Consider the following 27331-nt stretch of genomic DNA (forward strand, 5'->3'; position numbering starts at 1 on the left):
CTCAGGAAGAATGGCAGAGGGTCATAGTGGGTAGGTTCAGGAGAATGGAATGGAAGAGGAAACCTCGGGCCCTCCTGTACCAGCCTGAGTGTGAGGGGTTAGAGGACCATTCTGTTAGTGCCAAGAAGCTCCTGGGTTGCCCCTGCCAGCACTGGGTGTTGGGCCCTCCACGGTGGGTACTGGGTGAGATGGCATAGGGGGGCCTGGGCGAGGGAGGAGGAGTTTGGTCCTAGGTGCAGTGTGAAGGGCTTTCTCTGAGACATTTGTGCCGCCAGGACTGAGGGCTGGGACTGCTTTGGGAAAGTTACATCAGATAATAAAGATAGCCAGCCCTTATTGAGCACTTACCACATCCCAGGAGTCCTGCTGTGCTATTTATACATTAATCTCATTTAAACCTTACTACAATCCAATGAAAAAAATTATTTTTGTAACTTTTTATTTTAACAAATGAGGAAACTGGGGCCCAGAGAGGTAAGTAATTTGTCGAGGGCACACAACCTATTTGTGGCAGGGATTTGAACTCTAGAAGCCATGCGTTTGACCGCTCTGCCATCTGACCGTCTGCTTCTGTCTTCCTTCATGGCCCATGGCTTTGTGGTTGGTGGGAACGCCCTTCCTTCGCTCCTTTGTTCGCAACTGAGAGGCAGAGCCTCGGGATGTTCTCTGACACCCTCGGCTTCTGGTACCTGGTCTGGTGTTGGCGGAGGTCTGGACTGTTATGATCATTTTGCTTTGGGGACGTGGTTGGCCAGGAGGTGTGGTGGGGAATGACTTGGGGCTGTCTGAGAGCCTCTTTGCTGAGCTACAGATGAATGAATCCTCAGATCTGTTTTAAGGAAACCACTGCCAATATCACTTTGGACACCTCTGTCTTGTAGTATGTTTGGAAGCACGTGGGGCATCTCGTCGTGTCTTTAAGCTCGTGAAGACGTGTCTCTTGTCCGTGGGTTTGCCGGTTGGCCTCAGCACTGAGCTGTATCACCATTGATTAGCAGCCTGCTGGGGGAAGGGGCTTGAGTAAGAACTCCCTGGCAGTCCTGACTTGTCTCATTTCCTGATACTTTTATCTGTCATTGCAAGCGCTTGGGCTCCCCTCCTGAACTAATTAAGTTTGCATGTGTTTAGACGCATTGCCAAATAGGGCTTAGCAAAGCAGAACTGAGCTACATCTCTTTCTGAGTAGGGAAGGAAGGGTACATGAATGCTCCACCACGAGGACCGGGAGAAGTGTGGGTGACATGGAGCCAGTGTGTACAGATGGTAAGCATTCTGCCCTGGCCTCCTCGGGACACAGCAGGCCTTCAAAGCAACCTTCTGACTAGCTGGCAGCAGCAGATGGGGGCCCACCCTCCAGCTCTCTTAGTGAATTGGCGTTCTAAGAGGGCTGAGGATGGAAAGAGCGCAGGCTCTGAGTAGGAGTCTTCTCCCAAGCACAAGCAAAACTGAACATCAAGTTTAGTGGGATTTGCAGGGGGAGTTTGTAGGCCTGTGTGCTCTTTGCTGCCAGCCTGAACCTACCCAGCTCTGTGGCCTAAAACCACTGTGGCTAGCGGAGTTCAGGGTGGCCTTCTTTCCAGGTCTGTGAGAAGTACATTGGAAACGTGGACCACTGAAGGCTGCACTTGCCTTTTTTCCTTGAATACCCCAGACCACCCTGCACGGTCTGATGAACCCTGTGAAGTGGCGCCAGGGGGAGGGAAGGAGAGTCATATTGCACAGGATCTCCTCACCCAGGACGTAGGGTTCAGCCTAATGGATCACCACAGTGAGGTGATGGCTGCCAGCATGTTTCCGTGTCAGACTGATGCCTGCGTTTTACCTAGCGCTGGGTAGCCTGAGGTCTGAGATGTCCCGTGGCATCCTGCACACACAGCAGCAGGCACGGGGCCTTACCATGTTGTGGAGTCCTCCTCTGAGGTAGGGAGTGAGGGTATTTCCTACAGAAAGCAGGAGAAACAGCTGTCTGCCATGGTCAGGGCCTCGGTCCCATAGCTGTGAGGCCAGTGGGTCAGCTTCCTGGCCATGAAGAGGCTCTCAGTGGACGAGATCAGCTCAGAGTCAGGGCAGGCTCCCAGTGCACACAAAGTGTGTGCGGGCGGGGTGGGGAGAGGGTTCTGGAGGTTGTATAGGAATTCTGGGCCTTTGAGCTGCAGCCTAAGCCCAGAGAGAACGAGAACCAGACCTTCTGCCCTCCCTTCAGCTTCCCTAGAGCCCTCTCGTCAGCAGAGGTACATGGGGTTAGCCCCAAGAAGGCAGCTTGCGTTGATGGGGTCATGTTTCAGCTGCAGCTAATCCAAGTCACTTGACATAAATCTCTCCCTGCTGCCTCTCCCCTCCCTCCCATCCCCAGCCCACAGACAGGGAAATGAGTCCTGGCCCTCGCCCTGAATACATCATGGCAGGCCTGCCTCTAATGAGAGAGGGCCATTCATTGTGGGGTGAAGCTCCCTGCAGAGCCTGGGATGCCATTAATTAAAGGAGAGCCACCTGAAGCCAGTGGTGCGGCGCAGCCTGCCACGCTCAGATGGAGCAGTGGTGGGGTAGCCTCGTTAGCCTGACAGCTCCTTGGGCCCCGAGTTCCTGGGCGCAGAGGAGCGAGGGGTGCCCCGCCTCCACCTGAGAGCTCACGGCCTCTGGGGCCAGCCTCCTCGCAGATGCAGGAGGGCCCCCTCCTGCACCTGTCCTGGGGCCTGGACCTGGCAGGAAAGGGGCGCCTGATGGCAGGCTTGGCTGGGGATTGTCCATTTCCTTTGGGCAGGCCTCAGGGCAGGAGCAGGCTTCTTTGGAGCCCGAGGAGGCTCCTGGCTCCCGGCTCCCGGTCTGTGCTCCCTTCCCGCTCTTCTCCATGTGGTCCTGGAGCTGCAGGTCAGTGGGTGGCGCAGCCTGAGGCCTTCCTTCAAAGCCTGAGTCTGGGGAAGCTGGTGTGCCCTGGGACGACCTTGGGCCTGCAGGGGCACTCGGGGAGAGAGAAGTCCTGTCGTCGGGTCTGCGAGCACGGGCCGTCACAGGCAGACAGAGCCTCTGGTGTTCCACTTTCTGGACGTTTCTAGGCTGAAGGGTGGGGCCCCAGTGGCAGCCTCATCTCCTCACCCCCTGGAAGGTGTCAGAGGGTCTAAAGCACTTTAGTGATTATAGGAATCCCTGCGATGGAAGTTTTGCTCAGTTAAAACCCTGATAAAAGATGGAGATGTTTATGTAGTGACTGACCAGGCGTTGAGATGTTTATGGTGGTGGGAGCCTCCTGCTTCGGCCTGCTGCGGAGCTGCTCACTAGATGGCTCTTTACTGCTTAATTGGTCCTGAGGTGAGTGTTGCCGCCTGGTTTCTGGTCCCCGGTCTGATAGGTGGAGTGCCCCTTGACCATCCATGAGGCTCTTACTGCCTCTTCCTTGCTGGCAGGAGGGGCTGTAGGCAATCGGACCTTGACCATCGCCCAGAGTTGGGGTAGCTCAGCCAGTCTCCACCTGGCTTGTCAGGAAGACAAATTGGTTTTATGTTTGTGGCTCTTCTGGGCAGTGTCTGGAAGTCTGGTTCTACGCTGCATGGGAGAATCTGACAGGCTGCTTCAGAGCGCCTCAGAACCAGCAGGGCATGGCTTGCCCAGGGGCGCCAGCTCTGCTTCCCTGGAGCTCCCGTGGTCTGGAGTAGAGGCCGCATGCGGCCTCCCGCCAGGTCATGATGTCCTCCACCTAAGACTCGGGCTGCACTGCTTTGTGTTTTGAACATTTTTGGACCTTCCCAGGCCTTGGCCATTTGTTTGGGCTTCTCTTTCCTCTGGCAAATAGAGAGTGAAGGCTGGAGGGTTTGTGTCCTGAACTACAGGGAGAAAGAGCCACTGTTGATGCTGGAAAATATTTTCCTTTGGGTGAGATATTTTTGTGTTTCTTTTGAACATTCTTTGTGTGACTCTTGAGACCCAGCTTTTTCAAAAAAATTTATCTTTTTCAAAATGGAGGTATGAAATAGGTACAGTAGGGTGCATACAGTATACAAACGAGAAATGGACAGCTCAATATATTGTTATACAAGTATACACCTGTGTAATCACCACCCAGATCAAGACGAAGAACCTTTTCCGTCATCCCAGAAAGTTCCCTTGTGCCCTTTCCCAGTCAGTAATGCCCTCCTTCTGCCAGGTAACCACTACTCTGGTAGTGGATCATTTGCCTCTTACTAACTTTCGTATAAATGGAATCAAACAAGATGTACTCTTTTGAGTCGGACTTCCTTTGCTCAACATAGCATATGAGAGATTCATCCGTGTTGTTGTATGTATCGGTAGTTCAGCCTTTTTATTGCTGGGTAGGATTCCATTGTATTACTGCACTGCAGTTTATGTGTTCCCTTTCTGTTGGACTACATACCTTCTTTAGTCTTTCAGTTTATGTTTGTCGAATAAGTATGTGAATGTTCAATCTGATACGAGCATCTCCCTAGACCTATCAGCTTGTCCTAATTTCCCTCATCCTTTAAAACCTAATTCCAGTCCCTCAGACATATGGTCTTCCCTGTCTCTTGTGGAATCTGCACTGGCCTCCCTCTTTTCTAAGCCCCTGTGATAGAGGGAGGCTGACCCCAGGCCTGTGGAAGTGGCCTTTGAGCCCTAGTGACCCATTTTATTTATTCTTTCAGCACATGTTTATTGAATGCCTGTTGTATGTTTTACACTGTCCCAGGTATTGAGGATTTAGCAGTGAACAAAGAGATAAAACTTCCAAAATCTCCTGTCTTCGTGGGGTTTACATTTCAGTGCATGCAACCAGCCCTGCCCTCTGTCTTTTGGACCCTGATACCAGAAGAATCTTAGTCTTGCCTAGGCTCCTCTGTCTCCTGGGATTTTGTAGGAGCTTGGTGGCAGTGGCTCTTGCCACCTTGACGGGGCCTCTCCAGGGCTTTCGTGGGCTTTCGTCTCCCTTCTCTGCTGCTGCTGCTTGGCAGTGAAAGGGTTTTTCAAGATTGGTCCTTCCTTCCACTATCCAGGAGTCTGATTCCCTCTGTGAGAGGAGAGAATTAATCTCCAACTTTCCATGCCTGTAAGGTGAGTGACCTCTGTTTTGTCAGCGCTTGCCAATCTGTCCTCTAATTCCCAGCCAGGGTAATGGAGACATGACTTTGTGCTAAAGCAAACCACCAGCTCTCCTAGTGCGGATTCTGTCCCGATCCAGGCAGCTCAGAGGGGATCTCCTCACAGGTGCTCAGGCACCTGGGGGCTACAGAGGTGTTGGTACCTGAGCAGCTTTGGTCTTGAACGGTGATTGGCAGATTCAAGGAGGGAAGATGCCCTGCCATCGTATACTCCCTAACCACCATCCATGCCAGTGGGGCGGCTGCTTCTGAAATAGGTTTCTATCCTCAGGCTCCTAAGAGCACATGAGAGGCTGTGAACACCCCAGTGAGGAGGAAGGGTCAGGAAACAGGGGTCTTGGAAGGTGAAGGCCAGGGAACTCAAGGCTGCAGCTGGCATAGTGGTCCGTGCCTGAATGATCTGTGGACTCTGGGGGCTTAGTTCTGTTGCCCTTTGGGAAGGGCGCCTGTGAGCGGGTGGGGTAAATTCTCAGTGTCCCTGGCTAATGGGTGACACGCCTCAGACTTGATAGTTCTGTAAAACTGTTTCTTCCAAAGCCTGCAAGGATGTTGGTTTGGGGAAGAAAGCCAGCCAGCCCAGAGAATCCCGGGAGCCTGACAGGCCTTTTTCTCTGCGATTCTTTCTTGCAGGCAGCCCGAGGCAGCCTGTCTCTTTGTTAACAGAGTGACAGCAATGTGACACCATGGAAATAATTACTAACAAATCACGGTGCTGACTGCAAACAGCTCTCTGTCTTCAGAGGCATGTCAGGGTGCATTAGAGCAGGACTGGAGGAGCGGCACGAGGGGGCTGAGAAGCAGCCTGTGCTCAGACGCTCTCCTCTTCTTCCCCCACCCTGACCCCTTGCTGCTCTGTCTGACTTTCCTGCTCGTGGCCCTTCCCCACTAGGTCAGCTAAGGGACCCGCTGGATAAGTGGCAGGTGGCTATTCCCGCTTCCTTTGGGCAGGTAGCTAGGACTCCCGTCTTTGCAAAGGAACACCTGGGTAGTGGTAAGATCCAGGAGTTTTTCTGTTACCGGGCCCCCAAAAGGTGGAAGGATGCTCCATTTTTTATTTACTCGCTGCCAGTTGGGACCAGCTTTGCCTTCTGGTGGTTTTGGGGTGATAGTATTTGTGCCAGCTGGACCCAGAATCTGGGGGAAGCCTTGTGTTTCAGTGTTGGCTCAGCTCCCTTCCCCGACAGCCCTGGATTTTTCCTCGATTGCCACAGTCAGTTTTGGGTGAGTCGACTCTGTCCATTCCCTCTTGGTTAGCAGAGTGAGTGCTCTGACTGTCAGGGCTGTAAATAAGGTTCTTGGTGTGTGTGTCTGGAGGCAGCCGGGTTGGGTGGGGAAAGGAGTGGAAGGACAGGCAGCACTCCGATGGCTCCCTCGCTTGCCCCCCTCCCCTCTCATACAATATTTATCCAGGGATGGGAGTCAGATGCAGCGACCTCAGGGTCACCCAGTTAAATAGCTTCTGAACCTCCCTGCATTCTAATTGCTGCAGTTGTCCTTTGCTCTGGAGGCTTCTCCTCCCCATTGTCTGCTGAGGCACACACTAATGGCTCTCCTCCCTGGCCCTGCTGGGAGGCATCTGTGGGGTGGGGGTGTGTGGAGGGAGGGAGAGGGCTCATTGCTACCTCCCTTTCCCCGGGGATAAGGGAATCTAGGGCCTATTAACAAGCGGCTTTAGCTAGGAGGAGCACAGCCCCCTGCGCCCCTGCTGCCACCTCCCCAAAGCTGGCTGGAGAAGGAGGCCCAGGCGGCGGGTCTGGTTGACGGGCCAAGGGGCTTCCCCCATCTCCAGTCGGATGAGCAGAGCTGTGGGACTCGTGACTCCTCTACAAGGGGACAGACCCTTGAGTACTTGGCTGAGGAGCATCATCCTGTGTTCCCATGGTCCCACATTCATGGTTTAGAAACGTCTAGTGAGTGGTATTTCCTGTTGGAATAGACTGCATTTTGCTCAGAGATTGGCCAGATGCAAAAGTCTTCTTGGTCCCCCGGAGGTTGATTTAGATGATTGATGATGGTAGCAGGTGTGCTGCATTTGGTGATTTAAGAGTGGCACGTGCCACACGTCTTCACCAGGACCTCCCTGTAAATGTCAGTTACCACCCACTTCAGCTCTTCTCTTCTGAGAAATACCATTGGAAACTGCCATCGAAGGCACTAAGCACTGTGTATCCTGGAAGAATATTCCAGCAGGAGCCTAAAGTTAGCCCCAGTTGAGAGTTGCTCGGGGCCCAGTAAGTACTGTGCTGGGGACTGTGGGGACTGCCAGGTGATCAGGGCAGAAGGAGCAGCACGTGCAAAACTAATTGCAGGCTAAGTAATAAGTACGGTAGAGCATGCGAACACTACAAAGAAGGTACAAAACGAATGCCATGAGAACCCAGAGCAGCATAGTAGAGAGACTGAACGGGTAGTATTTTTAGCAGGAAACTTAAAAAAAATAAAACGTTAAAGAAAGCCCAATATTACAAAACATAAAAGTTGAGCTCTTCTGGTTGAAGCTGGGGCACGGCCCTGCCCATTCTTCCTCTTCCTCCTCCCCCAGTCCACAGAGTAGCCCGATGTCCCTCCTAGAACCCTAGAGCTCCATGGAGCATGGTTTAAAATGCCCACCAGAAGTGTGACTGTGTAGGCTAGGTGTTACACATCCTGAAGGGGTCAGGGGAGCTGGGATCAGGGCAGAGGAGATCAGCCAGGGGTAAGGGGAACAGCTGTGTCCTGGAAGCAGAGGTCAGACTGCATCCCAGATCCTGAATGCTTGCAGGATGCTCTCCTCAGAGCCTCCAGAGGGCATTGTAGGCCACACAAAGGCAGCCCAGGCAAAGGGTCAAGATGGCCATAGGCCAGGGGGAGCCTCTGGTGGGGGATGAATGAGGTATCTTGAAGACCACTCAAACTGCTACGGAGTGCCTGAGCCAAAAAGAGAATAGCTCACCAGCCAAGACACTGACCAGAATACCCTGGAAACCTCCTGTCACCTGCTGACTCTCCTCCCCGGACCCTACTCCCTGCTGCCTGCTCGGGCCTCTGCCATTCCACCTGGGAAAGAGGGCTGGCCGGCCCTGGTGGCCGCTCCAGCACTTTTCGCAGCCGCAACAGGTGGGGCACTGTGCCCTTTCCCTGGAAGAATTGCAGCGGGAGGGACTCCAAAGAGGCACTTGTCTTATTGTTTCACCAGAGGGGCTGGCGAGATACACAGTATTTGGTTTTGTGGCACTGGGGGAGGTGCATGTTAGGCTGTTCCCCAGGGTGTTTGTGGCTCTTGTGTGCTTTGTGTGGTTATTTCTGTGGGCTCCGTGTGGGAGAAATGGGAGTAGAGACAGGTGGCAGGTGGGCCACAAAGCGGTGGAGCAGGGAGGTGCTCTGTACATATACGGTGCCTTTTGGAGGCTTGCCAGTGGGGATTTGAGGTTGGTTTTCTCTGGGAGTACGGGCAGCTTGGCCTACGGGGCGTCCCTCTGCACCCGCCTGCGTTCTGGTTTCTGTTTGGGAGCTCTCCAGTGCAGCATGTCTGGGAACACTTCCAGCTGTGCTGCCAGACCCAGACGCAGGTGACGGCCTTTCGTCTGTACCATAGGGAAACCAAGAGGAAATTAAATGTCATTTGCCCCCTGCACAGCAGGTCGCTGCCAGATCAGACAGTGCTGATCAGAGCTGTGCGGAGAGCACCCGAGGGAAGGCTTGTGCCTGCAGCCATGCCCTCTGGGCTGTGGAGACTCCCAGGTGATGGCCTGGCTCAGGCCCAGGGCTTTCTGTGCCAGGCTGGGTTCACCCTGGCCTGAGGCCCAGCCCTGTGCTACGTGGCAGCTGTGGCCCATGCCAGGCCAGAGGTGCATGTGTACCAGTGGGAGGGGGTGGAGGGGCAGGGCAGGGCAGGGCCTGGCAATAGAGGACACACAGGAGCCAGTGAGGTGATCAGCCCGTGCTCAGAGAAGCTGTGTGGTATTGTGGAAAGAACAGGACCTTTAGGATTGAAAGAGACCTGGGTTTGAGTCCTGGCTCCATTACCTACTAGTTGTAGGACCTTGGGAAAGTCACATTACCACTCTCAACCTCCATTTCCTCATCTATGAAAGGGAGAGTATAACAAGCTCTGGCTTCTGACATCTGTTGGGGAAGTAGCTTCTTGTTGGGACTGGTGCCTGAGTTTCCTCACGCCACCTCCCCTAGATCTGGAAAGATGGCCTGGAGCCCCTTGTACCTCCTGGGGCTTCAAGTGTAGTGAGTTGGCTGAAGCTGATGGGAAGTGGGGTGGAGAGTAAGTCTGGCTGGGGCCACACCGCTGGTACTCTCTCCCAGCGCGAGGCCTTTCCTTCTTGTCCTCCTAGTCCTCTCAACCAAGCATCCCAGGGCCTTTACGAGATGAGCACGGGTGATAGTGGTCACCCTCTTAATTGGGGGGGCTCAGCTGGCTCCCTCCAGCCTCACACTTGCACTCCCCTTCCTGCTTGGGAGGACCTCAGGGCTCGTCCCAGCCCCTCCCTTGCCTTGAGTCCTAGTGGCGGGGCGTAGTTCTTGGCTCTGCAGTGACATTTTTTAACAGGGCTTTGGGAAGAGATGTTTTAATACTGTGAGTGTTCTCCCTAGAAAACTCCCCACCCCCACCTCACCCCCATCTGAGGCATGGCTGCTGGTAGTGAAATTCATTAGTGTTCCCTGACAGGCAGTGGCGACAGAGGCGCTCGCTGTCTGCTTCCCGCTCCCTCGCTCTCGTGCTCCTGCTTCACGCACACTGATATTTAAAGCTGATGGGCTGCATATAGACTTCTTGTACCATGACAAGTTTGGGGAGGGGGATGGGGGAGGAAGAGACAGACAAGGAGCCAGCTGTCACGCTGGTATTTCAAACAGTACTCTCTCCTGACCCTTTGCAGGCTCCAGCAAGTGTATCATCTTTCTGAAGCTGGTGGTTGGAATTGTAACCTGCAGCCGTCCCAGAGGATAGGGGCAAGTGTGGGGGCAAAGTGGGCTGAGAAGTCGGCAGTGCGTTCTCCCAAGGCTGTGGGCAGGAGGAGAGTGCAGGGACAGAGAGAGGGAGTGAGTGAGGAGAGAGAGAGAGAGGAGAGAGAGAGAGAGAGAGAGAGAGAGAGAGAGAGAGAGAGAGAGAGAGAGTGTGTGTGTGTGTGTGTGTGTGTGTGTGATAGCAAAGGGGATTGAAGCTCAGTCTCTGTAAGTGCTCCTCAGCATTGCCCTCCCATCCCCAGGAATGAAGTGACCCTTTTGCTGTAGTCTCTCCTGGAGTGATCATTATAGTTGATGCTGTGGTTATCTTCTAGGTGGTCCTGAAAGCTCCCTGAGTATAGGAATCAGGTTTGACTGGCCTCTACTCCTTGAGGGTCCTGGGTCTCAGTGATACCCATCAATATGTGGTATCGATTCAGGTAGAAAGTTCTCCCACTTTGTGTCTCAGACTGGGGCCTTGGCTTTTGTTCCCTCCTATTTGTGTGCTGATTTTTTGGATTTGGAGAATGAGTACCAAGGTGCTTCTCTATCCACAGCTCCTCCCCTCACCCCCAAGCTTCTTGGAATTCATTTTGGCAACTGTTGAATGGTTCTGGGACATCCCTACTCTGTCATCCCCAGAAAACTTCTCTAGAATCCTTTTCCTGACCGAGGCACTGTCTTCTCAATGCAGGTGGCCTGGAAGCATCTCCAAAGGCAGGTTTGGTCTCAGCTAACCTCCTTACAGCCAGAATCTCTTCTATAAGTGCTTATTTATAAAGTATGTTTCCCTTGGCCGGCTCGTTTAACCTTCACAGAGCAGGGCATGGAGGTGATGTAGCTGCCCAAGGACACATGTTCACTTGACCAAGTTGTCTCTTAGTGCGGCAGAGCCATGTGCCTGGTGGGGCTTCTACTGTGCTCTCCTTCCCCCCGCCCCCATCAGGGGCTCTTCTAGCTCCAGGGTCTGCATGGGGGAAGTGATTTGGGAACAGACCTGACTCCTCTACTCCCTGCTCTTTTAGCCTTGTCAGTGCTGTCAGTGCTCCCATTGGCTTCTTCCATTTCAGCACAGCTGTGTCTGTGTGTGTGTGTCTGTGGGACAGAGAGGGGTTACTGGCCATCTCCTGGTGGAGGGTGGAGCCAGAATGCCTTTTCTCTCTGTAGACTGAAGTGTATTCTTGAACTGTCCAGGATCATCTTTGATGTGCTCACCTCCTGTAACCCCCATTGCCCTCATCCTTCCCCCACACCCTACACACTATCCTGTAGGCTTCTAGTAGGGGTTGCTGGTGCAGGGCAGCACCTTTCTCTCCCTTCGTGTCCTTGCCAGTCCTGCCCTGGTAGAAAGCACTGAGCATTCGGCCCCCCGGGGGCAGCCAGGCTGTATCTCCTGCCATGGTGCGTCTTGCAGGTGAGATGGAAACTGACTGGCTTTGATAAGTACGAGACTTGAGCATTAATTTTTTATACATCAGCAGTGGCCAAGTGAGTGAATTCAATTATGAGTCTGCCTCTCTCCACCCTCCTCCCCCCAGTGTGGTGGTTCAGAGCAGAGACTAAGGAACCTGTTGAAATGAGAAACCCCTATTTCCTTGTTTGACCCCCTCACTAATTCGGGTTAAATTGCTACGCGATTGCAATGGTGACACATGGTGCCTGCCTGTGTTTGTATAAGAGGATGCAGTGGGGGTGGAAGGACCAATTTGTGCAGAGATAAAAGGTGTCACAGGCAGATAACTAACGTCCCAGCCCCGTGCCTGCTCTCATTGTAGCTCAGTTGGCTCCATGTAGAAGCCCAGCCGTCCCCTCTTCCTTCCTTCCCTCCCCTTGCTTGTATTTTACCTCGACGCCACAGCGTAATGATGCCCTGCGTAGTGGGGGAGGAGATAGGCACCTCTGGCTGACAGCCCTTCCTGATAACCAAATTCCAGCCCATCCATCACCAGCTACTCTCCTCAACTTGAGGAAAAGTGATCGTGAAAGGCGGGCCGTTTATCACCCAGGGTCTGTTTATCTCCTCTGGGTAGGGGAACGGAAATAGGAGAGACAAAGAGCTGCGTCCCCAGCTAAGTGCTGCCTCGGCTGGGGTAGCCTGCCGGAGCTGGATGCAGAATCACGTCATGCTGACTGGGGAGGCTCTGACTAGTAGGACTCCCAGACTGGGACCCAGGGGAAGGGGACCCTTCCTGAGGCTCAGCCCTGGGAGTTGGAGACAAGCCTAGGAGATGTGGTGGTTCTGAGGTGCAGGACAGCCAGTGACAGCATTCTTTGGGAAGGTTTGTATCAGAATGAGCAAGTGTGGAGCCCCTCGTGGAAACAAGTCCAACCCCGCTCATGGGTGACCCCTCGGCAGGAGCTCCCATCTGACTGGTCAGCTGAGTCTGCTGCTTCTGCCTTCCCCAGGCTGGGCCTTCCATGCCTCCGTGCTCCAAGGTGACTTTGAAGAAGACAGGGCCTTTCTCCCTGCTCTTGGCCTCTGCACCTCAACACTCCCCTTTTTCTGCATATCAGGTGGCACAAAATAGTTTGCCCTCTGAAGGCGAGCAGTATGTGCGTTTGAGTACCAGGACTGAAAGCCTACATCACTCTGAGATCTGGGTCCCACAGCTTTTCCAGAGAGGCAGAGAGGGATCAAATATGGCCTCCAATTCAGCTGACTTCCTCCTCTTCAAGGGCTTGAGAGTGACCTGCATCTCCCCAGTTTAGAGTTGTCCCTAAGACTTGCAGAGAGAGAAGCACAGAAGGAAGAGTGTCCATGACCTCTGCCGGAACTGGTGCCTGCTCTCCTGCTGGTCCTGGCTCTTGGTGTCTGCCAGTCTGTTTGTCAGACCTCCATGGATGCTGCTGGCCCCATCGACTCAAGCCTAGTAGTTCTAGCAGAGTCCCCCAGCTCTACTTCACCTAGTCTTCAAAGCTGAGCTCTTGCTAACAGTGGCTTCATCCAGCCCATACCCATTAGCAAGGGTGACATTCCCTTAATGAGCTAGTCCCCTGCCTTGGCTGGCGCTGAGCTGGTCACACCTGTTTGCCATCAGGGCTGTCTGGACCTAGCCCAAGTGCTGGGCTGCAGGTGGTAGGGCTGGATGAGGGGCTCCTTTTGCTCTGTGCTGTATGGGCGGGGGGCTGTTTCTTACACCTCTATTCCTCCCATACTGTTCTTTCTAAGTAGGAGAGGGCTTTCTTTGCTTCCTTTTTGTTATTTAGCGGGAGTAATAAAGGAACTTGAGGAGTACCGTATCTTTTCTAATGCCCCCCTGGATGGAGCAGCAGGGAGCCAGTCAAGCATCAGCAAGAGGGTTTCACAGTGGGTTCTGATGACCCTAAGGGGCCAGTGTGGTAAGAGCAGGGTCACATGGTAAACGCCAAAGGCAGAGCCCCTCTCTGGCCTTAGGCCCCATAGTATTTGGAAAGCAATCATATCCCTTGGTTTAGAGCCCACAGGCAGGACTGGGGTTGGTGGTGGGGGTTGGCTTCCTTAAAGAGGGCCCCTTGCATTCATGAAGCTGAAGGAAGTTTTGATTTGGTTGAAAAAAAATCCCATTCCTTTTTATGGCCTGGACATAATTGGCTCTTTTCTATTGGCCATCAGTGATGTCATTCCGACCCTCATAAAGAAGGGGAAATCACACCTGTGGACTTGGTGCATAAAATTTCATTGGGCAGCAGTAATAAGCATGGCCAGATGATGTTTGGGCAGTTGAGGAGCTCTGTGCCCAGTGATCCCAGCTGCCTGGAGACCTGGGCACCATAAACCTGCCTGCACGTTCATGCCCGTAGGCTAGTCCAGGGCCCACTGCCAGTGGCTCTTTTCCTGGGATCAGTATCTGGTAGGAACTTACAGCATTCAGGCCCTTTGTGCCAGGGTGACTTTTGCCTTTTTCTTTTCCAAATTGGTGGAACCATGTACCCACTGGTACCCACTGACCCTAGCCTTAGGCTCCTAAGAACCGTGGACCCAGGTGTGACCCTGAGCACTGACCACCATGCTACCCGACCCTCTAAAGTCCCAGGCCTTGCCTTCCCAGGGACTGCAAAGACTGCATCTATATGATGGATGCCTTGTGTAGTTAGAAGACTTAGATCCCATTTCTAGCTCTGCCCTTGGCTTGTTGTCTGATTAAGCAAATCCTTTTTCTTCTCTGGGCATCAGTTTCCTCTTTTGTGAAGGGGTGACAACTTCTCTAACCTACCTTCCTCACAGGGTTTCTCTTGGTGCTCTCTAAGCTGGGCTAGGGTTCTGTCATAGAAATGTGTAGCTGTCTTCCCACGAGGCACCTGGGAGTTCAAGTTCTGGCATACGGCTCTGTGTCTCTTGTGAAGATAGGCCTGGGTCCTGCTATAACTGTACTGCTTGTATCTTGAAGTCACATAGCTAGGACCTCCCATTAGCTGGAGGACTCAACAACCTGAATGCCCGTGCGTCTGCAAACAACATGTGTACCTGCAAGTGACCAGGGCCCCGAGTGAGAATGATGGTCCCGCCTCCCTCTGCTTCAGTCAGCCAGGGGGCCCAGGCAGCACTCTGGATGCGGCTGAGCCATATCTGAAGCTGAGTCTCCAGCCTGACAATCTGTCTAGTCTGTCCTCAGTGCGGCCACTCTGGTATAGGTCCTCCACCAAGAGAAACAGGCAGGATCCTACTGAGCTAGACCCTTCCTACCTGGGTAGAGAAGCCTACAGCTGATATCTGCCTTTGAAATCCTGCTGAAGAGGGAGCCCTTCCCTCTCCCAGGACCAGCCAGCCAAAAGCACTCCTGGCCTGTGTCAACTAAAAGAATCAGAGGGTGCTGGGCTTGGCTAAGGGAGAGTATGATAGGTTACCCAGGACCCTTGCCTTTTGCTGGCCAGTCCCCTAACCTGCTCCTTTGCAGATTCTGTGCTTCTGGTGGCCCCCTTCACTCACAGGTCTTAATATGATTCTTCAAAAATAGCTGAGGGGCTTCCCTGGTGGCGCAGTGGTTGAGAGTCTGCCTGCCGATGCAGGGGACATGGGTTTGTGCCCCGGTCCAGGAGGATCCCACATGCCGCGGAGCGGCTGGGCCCATGAGCCATGGCCACTGAGCCTGCGCGTCCGGAGCCTGTGCTCCGCAACGGGAGAGGCCACAACAGTGAGAGGCCCGCGTACCGCAAAAAAAAAAAAAAAAAGAAAAAAAGCTGACCTGAGCAAGCATTTCACAAATACCAAGGATAAGGAACATGAAAGAAAAATTGAAGGGAATAAGACAATTATCCAGACATTACAGTTCTGCTTCTTAGGCAACCACATTCTAGTTCCTAAAGCTACCTTTCATCTTTCAAAATCTTGCCTCATTTCCTTACAATCTTGGTCCTTGGTTCCCACATGGGGACATCCTACCTGGATACCCCTTCGTCATCTTGGCCTCAGCCAGAATCTCCCTCCCAGGAAACTGACTGGTTGTAGTTAATGTCACTGTGCCACCTGGGTGTTGAGAGGAACCTTCCCTTGGAAAGGTGTCTCAGGTCTTAGAAAAGTAAATCCTTAACTCTACCACCTGAAACATGGGCACTGACCTCCAACTAGTGTCTGTCAGATAACTGAAGAGTAATGGATGGAAGGCTGACTGCCCTAACACTTTCTAGGGTAGAAACAAGTCATTTCGACTGGATTCTTTTTGCCAAGCCTCCTAAAAAAGGAGTTTGTACTTGTGATCTCCACTTTCTTATCTCTTCTCACTCTTCAACACGTCGCCTGCTGCCTTCTGTCCCCACTAGCCCACCGATGTCAAATTCATTGGGTTTTTCTCAGCTCTATCTTGCTTGACCACTCTGGCATTTGACACTAATGACCTGCTTTTTAAGCTCAAAAATCAGTTGTAAATATTCCAGAAAGGGTAAGCCTGCTTTCATCATCATTTAGGTTGACCACAGGTGATGTGAAGTGGGGTCCAAAGAGCATGTGTGACCTTGGCTATCTGATACCCTGAAAAAGGTCCAGGAGCCTTGCCCTCTGGACACGGAGGTGGGTTGGGTGAGTCCCGACTCATGGTACCTTATCTCCTACAGAATTCTCGAAGGAGCTGAGGCTGTGCGACCTGGAGAAGGGAACTCTGAGGAAGGTCCCTAGGCTCAGATCTTGGGAGGGTTCTGCAAGGAAGAGACAGAAGTCTCATTCTCTGTAGTTTCTAAAGACATTTCTCAGACTCATGGGTAGAAGTTACAAGAGACAGATTTTAGTTTAGCATTAAGGAAGGCTGTTCTGAGAATTGAAGGCGTCCAGAATTAGAGCCGACTGCGGTGTGGAGTGGTGAGTTCCTTGTCTGTGCTGACGGTCTGGTAGGGGTGGCCTGCTTTCATTTTAGCTCAACAAAACTTATGAGACATTAGCCTGGGCTCTCTGCTCATCTCATTCCACACTCTTCCCAGGTGATCTCGTCTCCTCTCATGGCTTTAATTTTACTTAAATTACATTAATGACTTAGCAATTCATATCTCCAGTCCCGACCTGTCTTTAAAGCTGGACGTCCATCCGCCTCTTAGACACCGTCCCCACTGCCAGATGTCTCCTAGGCACCTCAGACTCAACAGATGTTGAGTGCTTAGCATACGTCAGGTGTATATCTAAAACTGCATTCCCAAACTCATGCCTTCATCCGGTGGGGTGGTAGGGGCGAGGCAGTGGGAGCAGTGTGCCCTGGTTTAGGGAGACACTGTATGAAGAAAATTTAAAAACAATAATGAAATTGACTAAATGCTGGTCTGCTTCATCTATTAGATATGCTCTCTGCGCCCCTAACTTTGTCTTTGTATCTGTCTCAGTGAGTAGCATGAAGCAAGCCAAGCCACACACCTCTGAATTGGGTTCTACTGCTTTCTCTCATTGGGCCCCATGTCCCATTTGGTCACCAAGGCTTCCTTTATATCTTTTCCTGTTGCTGGCTCGCTGTCTCTATGGCTACTGTCCAGTCTCCTGGCTACTACTCAGCTTTTTTAATGTATTGTTTTTGTTGCCCCCAGAACAATCTTTGTAAATCACAACTCTTCTGAGTCTCTCTATTGCCTGTGGCCAAGCTCCTCTTAGCAAGAAAACTCCGTGATCTTCCCCAGCTGATATTTCTAGTATCCTCCACTATCCTTCCATGTACCCCAGTGCTGCAACTTAAGGCTTTTTTGTAAAGTTTATTTATTTTTGGCTGCCTTGGGTCTTCGTTGCTGCGCGTGGGCTTTCTCTAGTTGTGGGGAGCAGGGGCTACTCTTCGTTGTGGCGAGCGGGGGCTACTCTTCGTTGCGGTGCGCGGGCTTCTCACTGTGATGGCTTCTCTTGTTGAGGAGCACGGGCTCAAGGTGTGCAGGCTTCAGTAGTTGTGGCTTGTGGGCTCTAGAGCGCAGACTCAGTAGTTGTGGCGCGTGGGCTTAGCTGCTCCGTGGCATGTGGCATCTTCCCGAACCAGGGCTCGAACCCGTGTCCCCTGCATTGTCAGGCGGATTCTTAACCACTGCGCCACCAGGGAAGTGCCAACTTAAGGCTTTTTATCTATTTCTTTTATTATCCATTCCATTGAACAAACTGTGAGCCCCTTATGTGCAGGAGTTCAGTCTTACTTTTTGAGGCCTAAGTGACTGTTATTGTAAAACATCAGTGTTTGGCTGAATGGATTTGTGTCGGCGAAACGGCATCATCAGCTGGAAGGGGAGATAATTTATAAATTATGATTTAAAGAAAAAACAAGAACAGGTTCTTGGTTTAGATTCTGACTTCTTTTTAGCCCTCTGTATGGTCTCTTCTCTATCACAGAAAGCCTATTGCTTGAGACTTAGGTGTGAGCCGAAGCCCCTGCCCAACTATCTCTAAATCACATGCTCTTCCTCTCTCTCCTCCTATCTTACATCTCTGCCTCTCTGTGTAACAAGATGGCGACAATATCCTGGTGCATTGGAAAGAACATAGGCTTTGGAGTGAGACAGATCCGGGTTCAGTTCTTGGCACTATCAGGTCTTAGCTGTGGACTCTTAGGTAACCCCTCTGAATCTTTGCTTCATCTATAATATATACAGATCTACCCACCTCACAGCATCTCTCTGAATTAACGTGAGAATGTAAGTAAGACACTTAGCGTGCTGTAGGCCATCAGAAAGCAGTGTGGCTGATGTCATTTTGAATAGAGTCTCCAGGTTCTCACAGTTGGATCTGAGGGCTGCATCTGGAGCCCAGTGTCCAGAGTGCTGGAGGTGGGGTGCCTTTCTTGGGTGGGGTAGGACCCACGGCTAGTGGGTTAGCCTTTGAGGTCACTTTGTCTTATAGACTCTATTGGATTTCCTGTTTTAAGACTCCGTACCTGGTACATGGGTGCTCAACTTGTTCTCTCCTCCCTTTCTTCAGGCTCCCGGGCCAGTGCCAGTACTTGGGCTTGCCAGTGGCAGATTACTTCAAGCAGTGGATTAATCTGAAAAAGGTACTGTGTCTGAGTCCCACTCCATCCTTCCTCTGGTTCTCCTTTGCCTCAGACCACCCCCCTCTCTTGCTTTCTTTTCTCATTGCTGTTTTCATCTTGTTGTTCTCATCTCTTTTCTTTTCTTCTCTTTTCTCAATACCCTTCCCTAGCTAATGTGTGCTGGAAGGTTGTGGTTATTTCTGGGAGTGGGGAGCTGCTTGGGGGACCAGGCTGCTGGGTGGAGTTTGACACTGCCCTCCTTGGTGTTAACCCAGATGTGCAGAGAAGTCCCGATTAAGGGTAGTTTCCAGGTTCTTGCTTGGAGCTCTACCTCCAGGCTGAGCTGCATTGCCTCTGGGAGGGAGGTGGTCCTAGCTCAGCCTCTGGGAAAGTATCATGAGTGATCATGAGTGTGGCCTCTGAGCCTCCCGACTGGCCCTGGTATCTCCTTCGGGTTGGGAGGTGGAGTTGGTTCAGGCGGGCTTTGGTCCTGTCTAGCCCCAGCCGAGCTTGCTCATGTGAGAAGGGCTGTGGACACTAGAGCCCACTTCCCTTTGAGCATGGGGGAAGAGACTGGCACTCAGGTAGCACTAAGCACCTGGAGAGTGGGCGCTGAGGCTGTGGGCTGGGAGGGACCCCGTGTAGCTAGGAAAGTGGGCCTGGCAGAGAATGAATCACCCAGAAAACTGTACTCTCCTAGTGTGTGCTGTCCTTCCTAGGTAAGCACAAGAAGGGAGGCGTAGGAATAGACACTGCAGACCCCTGCTCTGATAGGATCCTGGCTCTAGGAGGCCCAGGCCACTAGGGAGACTGACTCCCATTAATCCCTGTGATGTAAGGGCAACAGACCTGGGGCAGCCCCAGGAACCCCATGCCGTTCAGTGCCTCCCAGGAAGCTGAGCAAAGGGAGAACACACCAGAGGTCAGAGTAGTGGCTCCCGGGGGGCCCAGAGAAGGGAGAGGTCGTTGGAGGCTCCAGCTGGCATCGTGGGGATTTGGGTCTTGAACTGGGCATTCAAGGGAGGTGGGATTTGGATCTGAGGAGGAGAGGGGGCTTCGGGGCAGGGGGAGCAGCCTGCCTTTGGTGTGTGTGAGGGCTGGAGCTAAGTGAGCATTTGGAGGAGCACTGGAAGACAATGACCTTGGACTTTGTTCCGTACGTCTCAGGGCAGCCGCTCTCTGTGGTAGTGTTTGTGAACTCCTTTACTTTTCCCTGGTGTACGGGTCCTTTGCCCTCTGGCTTGTCTGTGCTTCGACCCCTCCCCACCTCTCCCGATGATCTCCCTTGCAGCTGAACAACAGCTGCTTACTACCTCCCAGCTTTGGCTGAGGAGGCCAGGCTCTGTCCTGCCTTCAGGCCTTGGCCTATAGCCTTCCCTCTGAAGTGCCCCCAGTCATCTTCATCGGGCTTATTCCCTCTCCTTGACAATTCAGCTCAGGTCTCACCTCCACTGAGAAGCCTTGCAGTCGAACTCTTGCCTTGAGGCTCCTTGCCACTCTGGATATCAGTGATCTTCGAGGGTTGAAACTGAGTCTGTGTGTTTCCTTGCAGACGTGTCCATCCGAAGCACAAAGACTGAGTCTGGTTCCTCTCTGTGTCCCCGGTGGCCAGATCAAGGCTAGGTGCAGAGTGTGTGCTCAGTGAACAATTGCTGGCTGGCTGACTGATCTCTGAGAGCTGGCTCCAGAGAGGCCCTCTCACGCGGGCCTTGGCAGGGCTACGCGTGTGGGTGTGGCCAGGCCTGTGCTCCTGGAAGACGGCGTGCCAGCTGTCAGAGTGCATCTGAGGCTGCTTGCTGGCCTCGGCAAATGCAATGTGAAGGCCCCACCAAGCGAGGCAGGCGCTGACCATGAACAATTGCTCTGTGAAGTTCACTAGACTTTTTGGTGTATGGATAACTCCCTGCCTCTAGCTTCTTTGGCAGAGAGGCAGGAAAGCAGCCGACCCGTGTGATAACATTGCCACTCGGGACTACCTCGGTGCTGCTGGCAGTGGAGGCGGCTGTGCTGAGCCTGCTCGGCTTGCTTGTCTGCCAGACTGTGCTGAGCCATGGAGCGGGGAGTGGGTACCAGGGGAAACTGAGGACTCTGTGATCGCCTCTTGGGAGGTAGACTGAGCAGGTCTAAGAAAAACCAGAGGTCTCACCCCTTCCTCTCTGCCCTGCAGCCACATGGTGTTCCAGCTGTGCTTAAGGGCCCAGCAGGAAAGATGACTGAACTCCAGTCCTGGCCAGCAGCCATGCAAGACAGGGAGGCTGCAGGGCCCCAGAGGTCCAGGCACATGGCAATCTTTCTGATCTTAATACTGCGTGACTTAGTGCAGGTTGCACAAAGATTCCTGCACCCTTTAAAAGAGCAATGATAAAAGCTAAGCCGGAGAGGCCATTTCCAGGGTTGTGGGAGTACCATGTAAAAGCCTCATTCCTGCCTCCTGTCCCCACGTGGGACCAAGGCCCTGGCTGTCTACAGGCTCCTCTCCCATCCTTGATCTTACTTTGTCCTACCCCCTTCCCTTCCTGTCCTCTCCTCTCAACCCCCCAGCAGGGCTTTGCCCCATGAAAAGAACGGGGAGGGTCCTGGTCTGCTTGGCCACCTAGACGTGCTGAGTGAGTACCTGGGACTGAGGTAACAACGGTCTGCACTGACTGACTAAGGCCTCCAGTCTGAGAAGAGGCAGAATGTTATCTTTCAGCTGCCCTTTCCTGTCCAGAGGCGGTGTGGGCTGCGTCAGGGAAAGACAACTTTTCTAGGGCCAGGTTTCCACATCTCCCGTCTCCACCTACTTTCCTTGTAGCAGAGAGGCGCAAGCCAGTGTTTGCTGACATTTGGAATGTCATTGAATGATCTATACTCTCATTGAACTGTCAGCTTAGAGAGGACTTGGGGCCCTGCTTCCAGCGGCTTCCAGGAGGTCAGAGCTGTCACTGAGGGGCCAGAAGAGTACACACACACACACACACACACAAATATACACGCGTACCCATGTGAATGAATACACTCAAGCGAGCATACCCAAAATTGTATGTATGTATCCATACTTGGATACGTGTGTATACACATATTCACCTGCAGAAATATCTGAAAATATACACAGACACGAATGTGTTTATATATACATATTCATAAAATGTAAGGGCACATGCACATATATAAACATATACATCTGCATCAATAAGCAAAATATTTTTGAGCGCCTTCCATGTTCCAGGTACTGTGCTGGGCCCTGGGGATATAACAGAAGAGATGGATGTTAAACAAACAATTTCAATTGTGTTATAACACTAAAAAGTTCAGACTCATGGAATCACATCACAAGGGGACCTGACTTAGTGGGGTGGAGGGAGGAAGGGAGTCTAAGCTGAGACCTGAGGGATGAGCAGGAATTGGCTAAGCAGAGAACCACACGTGGTAAGGCCCTGGGGTGAAGAGAAGCCTGGCAGCTTCATGAAAGTAGAATGTAAGTTCTCTGGGGGCCAAAGAACTTGTCTCTTCTGTTTACTCTTCTGTCTTCATCACTTTGCATAGTTCCTGGCACACAGTAGATGTTTAATCATTGTTTGTTGAATGAGTGACTACCTGAAGCACAGTGAAAGTGGGGAAGAGAGAAGGATGACATAAGATGAAACTGGAGGGGAGTCTGTAGACCAGACTTTAGATTTTGATCTTTATCCTTAGGGCGAGGGGAAGCAATTACTGAACATAGGAGAGGCATCATCTGATTTGCATTTTGAAAAAAGTCTCTCTGGCTGCAGTGTAGAGAGAGCTAGGAGTAGATATAGGGGACCGGTACTGGTTTTTCTTGATGGGGCTATAGTTGGCGTGTTGGGACGGGGCACATCATCATGTGGGCAACATTGCTGAACTTGCAGCATCCCCAGTCCCTGTTCATTGAAACCAGTAGTGCACCTCTCCAGGTCACCGTGACAGCTAAAAATGCCACCTCCCCCTCGACAGACACATACTTTTCCCGTGGCCTGGATGTTGTGGGAGTGGAGGTACCGTCCCTGGTTGAGAACCAGAGAATTGGACCATTCCAAGTGAAAGATTATAGCTACTGGGATTAAACTGTTAGCAGTGGAAATGCAGAGAAATGGACTGAATCTGGAGTGTTAAATGGTATAGTCAGTTCTGCTGTGATGCAACATATACCTCCCCCCAAATCACCATGCTGTGGAAAGTTGTGCAATAAAAATGGGGTTAGGTGCACAGTACTCACAAACTTCATCAGCGACACATGAAAAAATATGGGAATCTAATAAAATAAAAATTATGGGTAGCATGATTTTACACGTATTAAATGGTTAAGAAATACATAAATACTACGATAAATATGGCATTTTACCTTGAAAAAAGCTTGAAGTCTGCTTGTGGAAGTGGGCATGAGAAGGGTTGTAGCTTGTGAGTTATTGTGAAGTGGCGGAAAGAGAATCCTCTGAAATCAGAGATTGTAGTCAGACGGTTGTGGCTTGTAGCACATGTGGTGATCCAGGTAGCTGGTGTATGTTTGAGGTGTACGCATGTGTCACTTTGTTTATTCTTACACAGCTCTGTTCAGCTGGGTGTAACTTCCTGTGTTTATCTTGTATTGCTTAAGGACACAGTCTCACACGAATGCACAATGTGCGTTATGCTAAATCGTTCCCTAATACTTCAGTTGCCCTGGAACAAATTTGCTCTTTCAAAATGAGTGTTACAGCAGAATTGACTGTACAATAGATAGGAAATGGTGACTGACCGGCTGTGAGGGTTGAGGATGAAGGAGAAGACCATCGTGACTCCCAAGGTTTATGATGTAAGCAACTGGGAGAGTTGGAATGCATTTACTGAGATAATGGAAGGAGGAGAAGTTTGGGGATTGGAAGAGAAGGTGAATTCAGTGTGGGACATGTTGAGTTTAGATGGCTTTGAGACATTCTTGTGAAGCTGTTGAGAAAGTATTTAAATATATAGATCTGGGGCTCAGGGATAAGGTCAGGGTAAGAGATAACAGATTTGGGGGCATTATTGGTATGTGAATGATAATTGAAGCCATGGGAATGGCATGAATAAGATGAGAAGAAAAGAGAGCCTAGGACAGAACACTGGGAAATACCAATGTTTGATACATAGAGGAGGAAGAGTCAGAACTAGAGAAGGAGGAGGAGTGGTCACTAGTAGTAATAGTAATATTTCTTATTTAATGATTGCATTTCATGCGCTAGATCTGTTGTGTCCAGTATAGTTGCCATTAGCCACCTGTAGCAATAGAGCACTTGAAATGTAGCTGATATGACTGACAAACAAATTCTAAATTTTATTTAATTTTAATTAATTTAAATGAAAGTTAAAAACTTTCAGGAAGAACTTTTCAGTATATTTAGAACACACTGGATTGGTAAATCTGTATTTTCAACTGTTAATTGTTTAAAGTCTCAATACAGATCAGGTATCTCTGATGAAGATTTAGCATCTCAATTGAGGTGTGTCATAAGTGTAAATTACACACTTAAGTATGAAAAAATACAAAATACCTCATTAATAATTTTTTTATACTGAGTCCCTGTTGAGATGGTAATCTTTGGATATACCAAATTAAATAAAACATATTCTTAAAATTAATTTCATCTGTTTCTTATTACTTGAGCTGGGCATTCAATTTATAAGTTGCTTATGTGGCTCACGTTATGTTTGCTTTGGACAGTGCTGTGCCAGACACTGCATCATTATCTAACCCATTATCTAAGCTTCACAGCCCCGCACAGTAGTTACTATTATTCTTTGCATTTTAAGGTTGAGAAAACTGAGGCACGGAGTGGTGATGAAATTTGCTCAGTGTCTTACATGGCAGAGCTAGAACTTAAGTTTAGTTTTGCCTGACTCTGTGCTCAAGAGAGTAGACGGTAAAAAAGAGAGGGTAAAAGAATGATAGAAGAAGAGGTAGACCAGGAGAGTGTGATGCCATAGACACCAAGAGCGTCTTCCAAAGAAAAGGACTGGTCTGCTCAGAGGGAGCCACATAACGTAAAGACTGAAATATGAGTGCCAGACCTGGGCTCAGGGACCGTGGTGACTCTGGTAAAACCTCTGGATGGCATGATAGGGATAGGAGCCAAGTTGGAGTGAACTGGGGAGTAAATGAGGAGACAGAAATTTTAACTTTTTCAGAAATGTGGTTTTGAAGGAGAGAGAAAGGGTAAGGGCTGCGGTGGGGCAGCGGTGGAGTTGAGGCAGGTTTTGTGTTTTAAGGTGAAAGACATACGTGCTCGTTTGTATATTAGAGAAGGAAGGGTCGAAATATAGGAGTGAGAGGGGTCTCTGAGAAGGTGACAGGAGATGGTATGGAAAACCCAGGTTCTTGACACTGGCTGTCTTCAGGAGGACGGTCCCCTCTTCCGTCATTATGGGGTAAGGAGAGGCAGATGGGTGCACACAGATGCAGGTAGGCTTGTGCATTTGCTGATGACAAGTAGTAGTTCCCGTCCGAGGCTTTTGTTTTTCTCTGTGAAGTAGATCAGTCATTTGCTGATAACTAATAGAGGAGGGCTGGGAAGGCCTGCAGAAAGTGGAAAAGGATTGCTGTAGTTTTAGTAAAGAATAGCAATATGATCTTACTTGAGAAGTATAGTCGGATTTCTAGGCAGTGGTGCGGGTCCAGTTGACGTTGGTGACATTAATTCACAGTGGAACCTCTCTGTTCAGTTGTGTGGCTTTCCTTTAGCAAAACTCAGCTGCCTGGCTGTGGGCATGCAGAAAGCAGACATTTAGATTCATACATAGTAGATATTTTCCCAAGGGGTGTGATGAAAGGAACAAAGGAGTTGAAGATATTGTCAAGACAGTGGTTGCCAAGATGGAATGTGGGATTTAAGCTGGATGTTGAGGGAAATGAAGACAGCAGGGGGCCTGACGGATATGGAAAAAGTAGAGAGGTCCCAGTAAGATGGGGAACAGGTATACCGGCTATAGTTGAGCATGCCAGATGAAAGGATAAGAGATTATGGTTGGAAAGTAGCATGTCTGAATTAGTGATTTCAGAGACGGGGCAGTTCTAAGTGTTGGCAGGCTCCAAGATGTGCCCATGGGGGTGGGTAGCTAAGGTTAGGTGGAGGAGAATGTTAGTGTAAATAAGAGGTCAAGAAATGGGTAGGTCCAAAAGGATGTGAGTATGTGGATATACACATGCACACATAGTATGTATATATTCACTGCATACGCAGGACACATAGGTATAAATGTATGTATAAATGCATGCCTCCACATACACGATTCACGGACAGTCAGACCAAGCCATGCAAGTACGTGCACATACACTCACAAATGGTCTGGAATTCCCTCTGGTGCCTGGGCCTGTTTGGATGGGCTTTTGGGGAAGCAGGCAGGCAGCAGCCTTCGGAGGATTCTGAGTCAGTCCTGGCAGACAGGGCTCAGCCAGCCATGCTAGGAAGTTGTAGGGTTGGAGGTCACCTAGGATTTGACAGACCCAGATGAACCAGGGTGTGAAGATTGCTGCTCCACTTTTCCTCTGCCATCTGTGCTATACGCCCTGCTACAATATCTGTGTGCCCTGAAGGGGATGATGGGGTTGGGACCAGCTGTGAAAGGAGAGGAGACCTTCTTGGGTCTCTCCAAGAAGCATTTCTGTCTCCCCCTCCCCTGGGAGCCGACAGCAGGAGAAACTGCTGAAGGGAGGGTTGGTGTCTACGACTGAGTACGACTTTTCCTGACCTTGGAGTGTTCAGAGTCCCAATCAGCGCAGTAATAAATTAAGGGCTTATGGAGGAATAAATTCTCAGCCTTAATGAAGTTCTTTGCTGGGGGCCATAGGCAGGTCAGCAGGTCGGGATGGTGCAGATTGGAGGCTCCAGCGAGTAGGCTGAGCTAGCTGGGAAGCCGTCTGGACTGAAAGTGTCTGGAACTCTGCTGGTCAGGTCACTATTTTGGAGCTGTGGGGATAGAGCTGCTCAAGTGATAGGCAGCCTGACAGAGGCTGGGACTCTTCGTACAGTGGTGGCTGCATGGTGCCTGCTGCAGAGCCCCTTGATTGGGGCTATTTGGAAAAAACAAGAACAAAACAAAAATGAAAACCAAGAGAGGTTTGAAGATGTAGGGGCCCTGCCAGGTGTTTGTTCTGTGTTTATTTTGGATGGAGGAGGGCTTGCACTGAGACATGCTTCTGGACCACTCAGTGGTCAGGACGAGACTGGGGCTGTGGCGCAGGTCTTTGGCATCAACCAAAGTACAGAGCGTTGTCCGTGGGGCATTGGGCACGCGGGCTGCCATCTTGAGGGGAGCCAGCTCTGAGGCCAGGTAGATGAGGGCCTCTAACTGTCTTTGGGAAGAAATATGTACAAAGAGAACAGGACACAAAAGCACCAGGTATAAATGTGGGAGAGGCGGGGGCACAGGCACGGGACAAGGAGAGGCCGAGTGGGAGAGCAGCCCTAAGGGTTTGCCACTGGATTTGATGCTGAAACCCTGGGAGGGACCAGCTTGGGGGCTGGACGCTTTGGATTGAAGAGCTGAAACTAGAACCTGGGCCTCAAGACTCCACATCTGAGCTCTTTCTCCTTTCATCCCATCCTCTGTAACATCTGCCCTTGGGCATGAGCTCTTGGGACGTAGTCCAGAGGTAGCAGAGGGACCAGTGCTATATTTGTAGTCGGGGCAGCTGGAGCTAGAGAGACTGTCTTCTTTCTTCTCATCTCCCTGCCCCCATGGTGTATAGTGCCCTGCCTGGGCTTTTCCTTTAAATATGTCTTACAGCTGTCTGAACTCTGAAATTTCTTTCACTCCTTCCCTCGCCTTGTTAACATGTGTTGCCTTTGGGGTAATCAGGGAAAAAATATTATGTCCTTTTACAATTACCGGGTTTTGGAATATTAAAATGTCTCACTGCATCGGCACTGTTATTTTGATTGGTATTCTAACCTTTGA

At 51.0% G+C, this 27331-nt stretch overlaps 1 protein-coding gene across 9 annotated transcripts in view; it reads left to right on the forward strand.

Annotated features, from left to right (window-relative positions):
- ERI3 (ERI1 exoribonuclease family member 3) overlaps positions 1 to 27331 on the forward strand; it is a 130369-nt gene that overhangs the window by 49801 nt on the left and 53237 nt on the right. For 8 of the 9 annotated variants that reach the window (XM_089894412.1, XM_089894420.1, XM_089894417.1 and 5 more), the window contains one exon: positions 18367 to 18439. The exons of the other annotated variant lie outside the window; for it this stretch is intronic. In XM_089894412.1, coding sequence (XP_089750538.1) covers positions 18367 to 18439 — 73 coding nt within the window. The remainder of the gene's footprint in view (positions 1 to 18366; positions 18440 to 27331) is intronic. 9 annotated transcript variants of the gene reach the window in all.

This window comes from Delphinapterus leucas, chromosome 1 (assembly GCF_059928025.1).
Source record: "Delphinapterus leucas isolate spDelLeu-1000000601 "Yukka" chromosome 1, BTC_Dleu_Yukka2, whole genome shotgun sequence".
Lineage (NCBI taxonomy): Eukaryota > Metazoa > Chordata > Mammalia > Artiodactyla > Monodontidae > Delphinapterus > Delphinapterus leucas.